Here is a 9,419-nt window from a genome sequence, read left to right as displayed (position 1 = left end):
TTTATGACTAAATTTGGTAATGGGAGAGTAAAAATATTTTTAAAACGTACACCGTTCAAACTAGGCTGCTTATGTTGAAGTGTTTGGGATGTGGCTTTTAATGATGAGACCTTTTTTGTAATCGGGCTCTCAAAAAGTATATAACAATTTGGATATAGATTTAGCGACCAACATATCAGTTATCGGCTTTCAAAAATAAAGAATAATCGGTTATCGGTATCGGGCAAAATTTTCATATCGGTGCATCCCTACATATTAATAGACTGTATCGTGCAGTGAAAGAACCACTCTAAATGCACACGCGCACTAAATCCTGTGTTGGTCTGACCAGACTTCATCACGTCGCGTATGCACGCCTCTGTAGGTGTGTTTTGTTTAGCTTTTGCAATACACTCGAAAATGTCATGATGTCTCACGAGTTCAGTATTTGCGCTAAACCTGCGCAGATTTGGCCTGCATTAACTTCCCCAAGAAATTAATGAGTGAACATAATTTACGAAAAGTAACCCACCACAGCTGATTTTTACCCGCATTTGGCGGGTTGGCGGGTGTTAATTTCAAACCCTGATGAAAACCCATTATAAACGAGGCATTCGTTGCATCCAGTGGGGACATAATTACTGATTATAATAACTTATATGGTCTTTTTACACATTGCGTTGCATCGCGCCGCGTAAAAATAAAGCCATGTCTGCATTTGTGATCGGAGAAATGACAAACAACAAGCCCTACTCTACACTGCCCAAAAAACTCGCTTTAAATATATAAAATATAAAAACTCTTTAAATATAAAAAACGTACTGACAGTCTGTGAGTCAGAACAGCCGGCATTGTAGTCTACTCTCCCAGGATCAGGAAACAGTCCTCCATAAAATGTGCTGCACACATCTGAATATTTTGGTTGAAGTGTTCTGGAACAGTGTTGTAAATACAACTTAACCACTGATTTCTAGTCGTGTCCATTTTTGGAAGACCAAACAAAGTAGTTTCGCTTTCACAATGTAACACAGCGTCACACAAGGCGGCCTTGAGTGAGCAGAAGCCGGGGGCTAGCGTGAGGAAAGGCCGGAGGGCTAGAGTGAGCAGAGGTGGCGGATTCGACGAAGGAGCGTCCGGTGGGCTTGCGGCAACCACATGTGACGACTCCGGGCTGGACTCCGCTTTGTCCACGGTGAAAGCCGATCCGGCGAAAACAGGGCAAAGTTGTAGTATTTCCTCAGTGACCAGCACGGAGCAGCTCCAGGCATGACGAATCAGATATCGTCCTCTTTTGGAAGGCCAAACAAAGTAGTTTCACTTTCACAACGAATCACACAGCGCCTTCACGACATGGCAGCAACAACAATACTACAGCGAGAATAAAATTTACGCCTTTCTTTGAGACTTTAGTCTTTGCAACTTTACAGATCTTCTTTATGCACCAAGAGCTTGTAACACTCCGAAGAGAAAGGAAAAATTGAAATCGCATCATATGACCCCTTTAATGCTCGATTCTGATTGGCTGACAGACGTTTTAAGGCGATGATTATTCAATAACTGCACTATATACAGTATGAAGTCATCCCAAGTTCTCACTACAGTACAGTTTAGTATGACTTTACCAAATTACTTCGTTATTTCAAAGAACTTTTCAAACTGTCACAGCAAAAGAACAAGACAAAAAGTAGACATTGGCAAAAAATGACAATCTCATTTTTTCAGAAACTACTATTAAAGTTGCGAAGTAACGGAGACAGCTTTTTTTTCCATATTGTGAGGTACATCAGAAACCGATTATGGGAAAAAAAATCTAGAGCGGGGATTTAGTTCTAATTATCGGCTGTTAATTTGATGGAAGCAGATCTAAATGCGAGCTTGCAGTCGATTATAAGGAAGAGGTGGAGTTTAAGCAGACCATATGATTGGAGAAGTACAGCATGTCACCAGAAAGAAGTCTGTCATTTCACCAGAAGATTGAGTTATGTTATGTTAATTGGTCCTTAATGAAAAATATAGGAATGCACAATATATTGATTATCAATATGTCAATATACAAATGTCATTTTAATAATAAATGTGCCTTATATAGCCTAATAAAACTATATTTTTATTTTTAGTGTATCTTTTTTCACAAAATCAATGATAATTTACACGAATCCCGTTATATCTGCTAATTAAATTTTCTTTATTTCCAACAGACATACAAATGTTTTGATGCTGGTGATGCAAGTTTTGACAACACAGAATGGGATGATTTCACTGATGGTCATGTTGGCAAAAAGAAAAAAAAGGTGATTATGTATACAACATATGTTGCTCTGTAAAATATGTTAAAACATTTGATTTTATCAAAGAAAGTTGGTGATTAAACTTAATTTTGAGTGGAATGAATTTTTACACTGTACACGCTATTTGTAAATGTTATTTTATGTCATATTAATCATGATATTACTTTTGTTCCTCAGTATCCATACCGGAGTCAAGCTCTGTGCTGCAGTCTGTGTTGGTACTCCAGCCGGTCAGTACCCACATTCAGAAGTCACATCCATCGCAGTCACTGGAAAGATCTGAATGTGGCCTGTTTGTTAATGTGCCCCTACTGCCCATTTGTCAGCTCTCCAAAGGTCACAGAGCAACATATTCAGTTTTTCCACATGCTCCCATCAAAAACCCATCATATACCTCTTCCCAGAAACCCTAGCCACACTTTGGCCCACACACCGAAAACCGTGTCCGTTACAGTTTCCGCTGATGCTGCTGATGACCGATACACGTGTGCAACCTGTGGCTATCATGATTCTTTACTATATGTGATGAAGAAACACGTCTTGGTTAACCACTATGCTGTGATGCTGGATCGCTACTTTGGGCTCGGCTCGGACAGTAAGCAAAAGACTGATGGCGCATCAGTGAAATATCACTGCAAAGTGTGCAAACTGCCTGCAGAGACCATTGAACATTTACTCTATCACATTTTGAGTTCAGAGAAGCACAAAGACCTGCACTGGCAAATAATGCCTTGTATAATCGAAAAAGACTGCACAAACCAAATGGCTGGACTACAGAATCTGCTGAACCTTGCGCCAAAAGCGATGCAACAGGTCACGTTGCTCGCAAGGCCGAACTATGTGCCACAGCAGATGCAACAAACAAATGGAAACGGTACTGTTCTTCTGGCCGGCCCAAGCAGCACGGCTGCTTTGTTTTGCTCTCCTGGTGGAGGGCAGATGTTTTTGTCCCCACAAACACAAGCTTTACTGTCGGGCACGACTGTTGCCGCTCTTCAGAACGCACAGCATCCGCAGTCCCCCAGCGGGATACCGCAAGTCCTGCCTACCTGTCCAGTAGTGAAGCCGATCAATATGATGATGCCAAACATGCCGCAAAGCGCACCTAAGACGGTACCTATCACTATGGCCATGCCCAGGCTACCGCAGACCCATCAAGCACAGCAGGTTCTTCTTCCGCCTGGTGTCCAGGTCAACCTCCCAGGCGAAATGGGTGTAAGGTCGCCAATTCTTGTTACTCAAGGTCTTCAGCTGAACCAGTCGGGTCCCAGAGCTCCCCTCATAGCCTCGCAGTCCGTGCGTCTCATTCCCACAGGCAACAAAGTCAATGGTGTCCCAACCTACACTCTAGCGCCCGTTCAAGTCACGGTACCCATCCACGGCGGTCCCGCTCAAGTGGTACTGGCGCAAAATCAGATTAGCCAACCTACAAATTCAGCGGTGATGCCCACGGGTCTCATGCCTACAGTTCAGAGGGCGATAAACAGAAATTCTGTGCCGAATGAGTTGGCCGTGCTTGCGCCGTTTTTGAAGAAATATGACAATCACACAGTCAAGTGCCTGAGGTGCAAGATTTTACTGACAGAGCAGGGGATTTTCCAGCATTTGTTGCATGGCTTAAAGTGTCTGTTCTGCCCTCAGATGTTCTACTCTTTCAAGCAGATCATGGAGCACACCAATAAAGAGCACAGTTTGAAAATCAAGGAAAATCGGCATTTCATTAAAGAACAGTTTAGTCTCGACTGTGACGACGAGGGGAACCTCATGTTCAGCACTTTTAATCTGAACACAGATGTGCCCAAAGATCTTCTTGACAACCGAGAGCTTAACCTTGCACTAGTTACCAGCTCTCAAGATAAGCTGTACATAAAGATGTATCCAGACAAGGCAGAATATGCAACAACGTTGAAGACGACACCTACCGCCTGCCCATTTTGCCAAGTAAAGCTCCAGAACTCTGAGGACTACGAGAGCCATCTTCAAACGAAACACCACATCGTTCCCACCATTCATGCAATACTAAAAACGCCTGCATACAAATGCATATATTGTTTTGGGGTGTATACCGAAAAATCTACACCAAAGACAATCTCCATTCATGTGCAACGGTGCCGTTGTGCTCCCAAAGCCGTCAAGGAAGCAGAGAGGCAACTGAATCCAGATACAACGGAACGTGATGATGCTGATTTATGTAATTCTCCTCAGATGGCCAGCTCTTCAGACGTGGCCTGTCAGGGCGGCCTTGAAATTGCCAAGCCAAAGAGAGAAGTAATCACTCCGAAGAACAGGAGAAGGAACTCTAAAGTTCCAAAGGTAGAAGTCCCCGAAATTCCAGCTAAGCTTGTCTTGGAACCAACGGGAATGGAGAAGACATCATTCGAGGACCGAAAAGACTTCCTTTCGCTGTACTTCCACAGAAAGCCATACGTAACGAAGACTGAAATCGAACTGCTAGCTTCCCGTTTGTGGATAAACAAGGCTGACGTAAAGGCTCACTTCAACAGCAAGCTCACCAAGTGCTTGAAAGCAATTCAGAAGAAGAGGGTTTGTGTACGTCTTGGGTTCAAAATGATTGACGTGAACAGGGTGAAGCACAACCTCTTCATTCCAGAGGTGAAGCCTGTTAAAAAAAAGGTCTTGGACGAGGTGAAAGATGGCAGCCTCGTTCCACAGGTAACTGTTAAAAAAGAGGACATGAACGAAATGAAGCATGACCTCTTCATTCCAGGGGTACCAGTCACAGTTAAACAAGAGGATGTGAGTGAAATGGGACATGACCTCTACATGCCAGGGGTAACTGTTAAACAAGAGGATGTAAATGAAATAGAACATGGCCTCTTCATCCCAGAGGTACGGCCTCTGTAAAAATGGCTAAACGGTTTGTTAGATGAATTATGCTTGTATGCAGCATGTTCACACTAGGATGTAAACCATTGCAAAATGTTTATTTAAAATTACTTGATTTACACATTTATAAGATGGCTTGCCTCTTGGCATTAGTACATTTGGAAAAAAGGGGAACCTACAGCAATGCTGAAAAGACTCTACACTCTACATTTTTGTATTGTTGTATATAGTTCATATGATGACGTTAAAAAGTTTTTTTTTGTTTACATATCTTTATTGCAAGAAAAAAAACACTGACCTTTTCATCTTATATTAGATATATTAGGGTCATACTTTTGTTTGTTTGTCTGTTTTTTTTCACTTGTAATATACATTTGGGGACGTCTGTAGTGAAATAGTTCTGCGTCTAACATTTTATATTAGAACTGTACAGAAAATTAAGACTTTGTTAACTATTACTACTAACTAGCAAAATTAGGCAGCGTTTCATAGCTGTATCACCGGAAGGGAAACTTTATGGTGTTTTCATGCTCTTTTTTTTTTTTTTCCGCCTTGATATAATACACTGTAATTATTTCAGACGTGAAAAAAGACAAGTGCCTCCATGTCCTATTTAAAGTTTGCGGTTGTATTTGCCTCTTGGAATAAACGTGACTAAATATTACAGATGTGTGGTTTACTAAATAAATTGGTTGTGACTGAACAAGCAGGATATTCTTTATCAACTTATTGGTATTTTATGTTTAATTCATAATTTTTCATTACATTTATTATACATGGTCATAACTGAAACTGCTTTTTAAATTTATGACTGTTATATATATTTTAATTAAGTTGTTAAGTTGCTGTGAGAACTACAGTTATCACAAGAATGAATATAAATGCTTGAGGAATCAGACAACTATTGTAGTTTGTAAACCGACTACATTACTAAAAACATGCTTCAAAATTTGTGGTTTAGGTTTGACAATTTATAATTTATGGTGTGGAACAAAATGTGAAAATATTAAATAGAGTTAAATAGCCAAGTTACAGAAGTAAAAATCCCATTCATATTCTCCATAGTGAACTGATTTTGAAACAACTTCGAAACCTTTCAGGACAGATCTACTGTGAGCTATGAGCTTGTAAATCGATGGTATATGCTTTTGTTGAATCTATCAGCCTGCATTATTCATATTTTTTTTATTTACATTTTTATATCAGTAAAAATATGATTTAATCAACAATGGAATTCCTGTTGAAAAACTATATTACCCAAATAAATCTTTACCTCCGTCCTCACCCAAATCTTGTACCTTTGTCTTATTTTACATTTTCTTTTCTTTTTTTTCTGATTTTCAAATATAAATATTTGCTTTGCATAAATGTCTTTAATGTTGGGATTCACCTCTTTGCTAATTGTTTTAGTTCATGGCTTGCAACTCAAGACTTAAAATAATCCCTATGGAGAAAATGAAAAGAAATAAAAAACTTCCAGAACCAAAGCGCCTGAGAAAAGAGACAATCTGTCGTGTCGTCGATCGACTCGATCTGGGTTCAATTACTTCACCCTTCGCCCTCAGGTTTAAATAAATGTGCTCCTCGTATCCGGTATGTATTTTTCATAGTATATTTTATTTTAGTTTTAAAGAGGTCATATGATGCGATTTCAAGTTTTCCTTTCTCTTTGGAGTGTTACAAGCTCTTGGTGCATAAAGAAGATCTGTAAAGTTGCAAAGACTAAAGTCTCAAATCCAAAGAGATATTCTTTATAAAAGTGAAGATTCAACCACGCCTACCTAAAACACAAAATAATGTTCTTTTTAGCAACATCATATTACCCCTTTAAGAAGTTGAAAAAAAAATTCCATAATTTGGCTTATTTTATTTTTCAGGCACCTTCTGATCTCTCACCAAATCCTTGGCAATGTTCCACCTGTGGTTCTCATCAGAGATAAACAATATGCTGCTGTCACTGAGGTAACAACGATAGACTTTACACTGAGTTTACAGTGATAAAAGATGGAATATCTTTTTTTTATATATATATATATATATATATATATATATATATATATATATATATATATATATATATATATATATATATCATTTTTCTTTTTCTAATTAGATTGAAAACCTTCTCAAGAAAGCAGATTTTGGTCCAGATGAAGATAACGTAAATCGTTTATCCACCAACGATGTCGGGTAAGAAGAATTTAGTTCTAATAAAACTAAATACTTTTTTTTTTTATTAATTTCTAATTTGTTCAATCTTCCAAAGGGCCAAACTGCAGCTGATGCAATCTGAAGACAACAAAAGACCCGTTTTGTTTGGTGTCGATCACGATGCTCTGCACAAACAGATCGAAGCCTATAAACGAGAGAAGGGGGCGAGAGACCCTCTCACACAGAGTCCTACTGCTGGAGGACTAACACAAGAGCAGCTGGATATGCTAGCAGATATTAGGAAGCAGAAACTCATAGAGAAAAAGAAGAAAAAGTCTAAATGGATGAAGGATAATGATATCACTCCTAAGGATTTTCTGTTGACCAGAAGCCTTCAAAAAGAGGACAAAGAGGAGCAGGACGGTGATGAGGACAGCCTGGTGGATAGCCAGGACACAGAGTTGATGGAAGAGGACAACAGGAGACACTGAAATCACATCTTTTAGTCACTTGCAATATTATGTTGTATAGAATTGTTTAATAAAAATCTTCAAGCTTGGGAGATGAAGTAAATGGGCTCCAATGTTGTTTGATTCCCAACATTCTTCAAAATACCTTTTGTGTTCAGCTGAAAAAGTTTGGGGTCAGTAAGATTCTTTTATGAAGGAAATTAAAATGTTTATTCAGCAAAGATGCATTAAAATGATCAACAGTCATTTATGTTACAAAACTAATTTCAAATAAATGCAATAAATAATAATTATAAATGTTTCAGAATATTAGAATGACTTCTGAAGGATCATGTGACACTGAAGACTAATGGCTGCCGAAAATTCAGCTTTTGTCATCAGAGGAATAAATTACATTTGAAAATATATTGAAATAAAAATGTTCAATTGTTTTTGATCAAATAAATGCAGCCTTGCTGAGCATTAGAGACATCTTTCAAAAATCTCACCTATCGTTAGAACTTCTAAACGGTAGTGTAGTTGATGCTGTGTTCGTAGACAGCTTTAAAGTGACTTTCATTTACTGGCAAAAAAAAGTGTGTCAATAATACACAACACCACCCATTAAATACCTCTGTTTACTATTATGATAGCCATACACTGTATGGGAGTTTTATATAAAAAATGTGGAGAAGGCCAGAGTCACACAGTAACCCTGCAGGCAATGATAGTACATGAAACAATTCTAATTTCTAAAATAGATTGTGTTATGTGCAACTGGCTTTATCTACTATGATAGGTTTTTGCAAAGACTTAAAACCTTATTGCTTCTGCCGATTCCCCTAGTCAAGAAACATTAATTTTTTTTGTAGCACAAGGCTATGACTATTCACTGCTACTGTTCATTTCTGATTATTTACAGTTGTGCAAGATAGGTCCCTATAACCTATACTGACTGGAGTAACTATAGCAAAAGAACAAAATAAAACAAAACACTAGAACAGCATTTGAACTAGCTAGCTAGTAGCTTTAAAACCCCATCTTACTATGCTCTATACTGTGGTGGTCTCCTCAGTTTGCACAGCCTCCTGAACTGCCTCCTGAACGTAGACTATGAACTGGGATGCCTCTTCTCCCTGTGTATACACTGTAACAGTTTTGATGCCCTCCATATCGTCTGAAGACACCACTAGATGGTGCTCTTCTCCCAGGCCCACTGTGGCCTGCTGCAGTGCACCCTGGATCATCATGGCATGGTTGGCCTGTGGCTCTTCCTCCTCCACCTAGGATGATGGGACAGAACATTCTTATTATTAAATGATTCAAGGAGTTCTTCATGCTGCAAAACATGCTGTAACTTTCAGAGATCCAAAAGCACATTTATTGAAAATGTAACCACAAAAATGACTCACAAATGCCTGACGTCAGATTAAATACATAAATACATGTCTCACACATCAATAATTCAAACTGGGTGATTAATTAAACCCAGCATTAAAAACAAGCAGCTGAAGTTTATTATTAACATGGTCTCTGAATATTTCAGCCTGAATTGAACAGTTTATGTGGCATATTTCAGCAAAAAAAATTATACACACATATACACATATATATATATATACATACACATACATATATATATATATATATATATATATATATATATACATATATATATACACACACACACACACACACACACACA

At 38.6% G+C, this 9,419-nt stretch overlaps 3 protein-coding genes across 3 annotated transcripts in view; 2 read left to right on the top strand and 1 right to left on the bottom strand.

Moving 5' to 3' along the window:
• The window catches only part of LOC107595567 (ADNP homeobox protein 2-like), a 7,779-nt gene extending 2,001 nt beyond the window's left edge, over positions 1 to 5,778 (top strand). Inside the window, exons 3-4 of the mRNA XM_016286005.1 lie at positions 2,178 to 2,270; positions 2,445 to 5,778. Coding sequence (XP_016141491.1) covers positions 2,178 to 2,270; positions 2,445 to 5,132 — 2,781 coding nt within the window. The 3' untranslated portion in view covers positions 5,133 to 5,778. The remainder of the gene's footprint in view (positions 1 to 2,177; positions 2,271 to 2,444) is intronic.
• LOC107596252 (putative ribosome-binding factor A, mitochondrial) lies at positions 5,135 to 7,861 on the top strand. Its single transcript, XM_016286947.1, has 5 exons — positions 5,135 to 5,145; positions 6,618 to 6,707; positions 6,992 to 7,076; positions 7,228 to 7,304; positions 7,381 to 7,861. The coding sequence occupies exons 1-5, from the start codon at positions 5,135 to 5,137 to the stop codon at positions 7,754 to 7,756; spliced, it is 639 nt and encodes a 212-aa protein (XP_016142433.1). The 3' UTR covers positions 7,757 to 7,861.
• Positions 7,862 to 8,351: 490 nt separating this feature from the next.
• LOC107595557 (zinc finger protein ZFAT-like) overlaps positions 8,352 to 9,419 on the bottom strand; it is a 10,178-nt gene continuing 9,110 nt past the window's right edge. The window contains exon 16 of the mRNA XM_016285996.1: positions 8,352 to 8,997. Coding sequence (XP_016141482.1) covers positions 8,767 to 8,997 — 231 coding nt within the window. The 3' untranslated portion in view covers positions 8,352 to 8,766. The remainder of the gene's footprint in view (positions 8,998 to 9,419) is intronic.

This window comes from Sinocyclocheilus grahami, unplaced genomic scaffold, assembly GCF_001515645.1.
Source record: "Sinocyclocheilus grahami isolate Dianchi unplaced genomic scaffold, SAMN03320097.WGS_v1.1 scaffold11.1, whole genome shotgun sequence".
Classification (NCBI taxonomy): Eukaryota; Metazoa; Chordata; class Actinopteri; order Cypriniformes; family Cyprinidae; genus Sinocyclocheilus; species Sinocyclocheilus grahami.
Note: the sequence above shows the minus strand (reverse complement) of the source record. Positions and strands in the feature narration are given on the sequence as shown.

Coding starts and splice junctions, on each gene's coding strand:
- LOC107596252 (XM_016286947.1), top strand. Junction 7,077..7,227: donor AATATGCTGCTGTCACTGAG/GTAACAACGATA, acceptor TTTTCTAATTAG/ATTGAAAACCTTCTCAAGAA. Junction 7,305..7,380: donor TTATCCACCAACGATGTCGG/GTAAGAAGAATT, acceptor AATCTTCCAAAG/GGCCAAACTGCAGCTGATGC.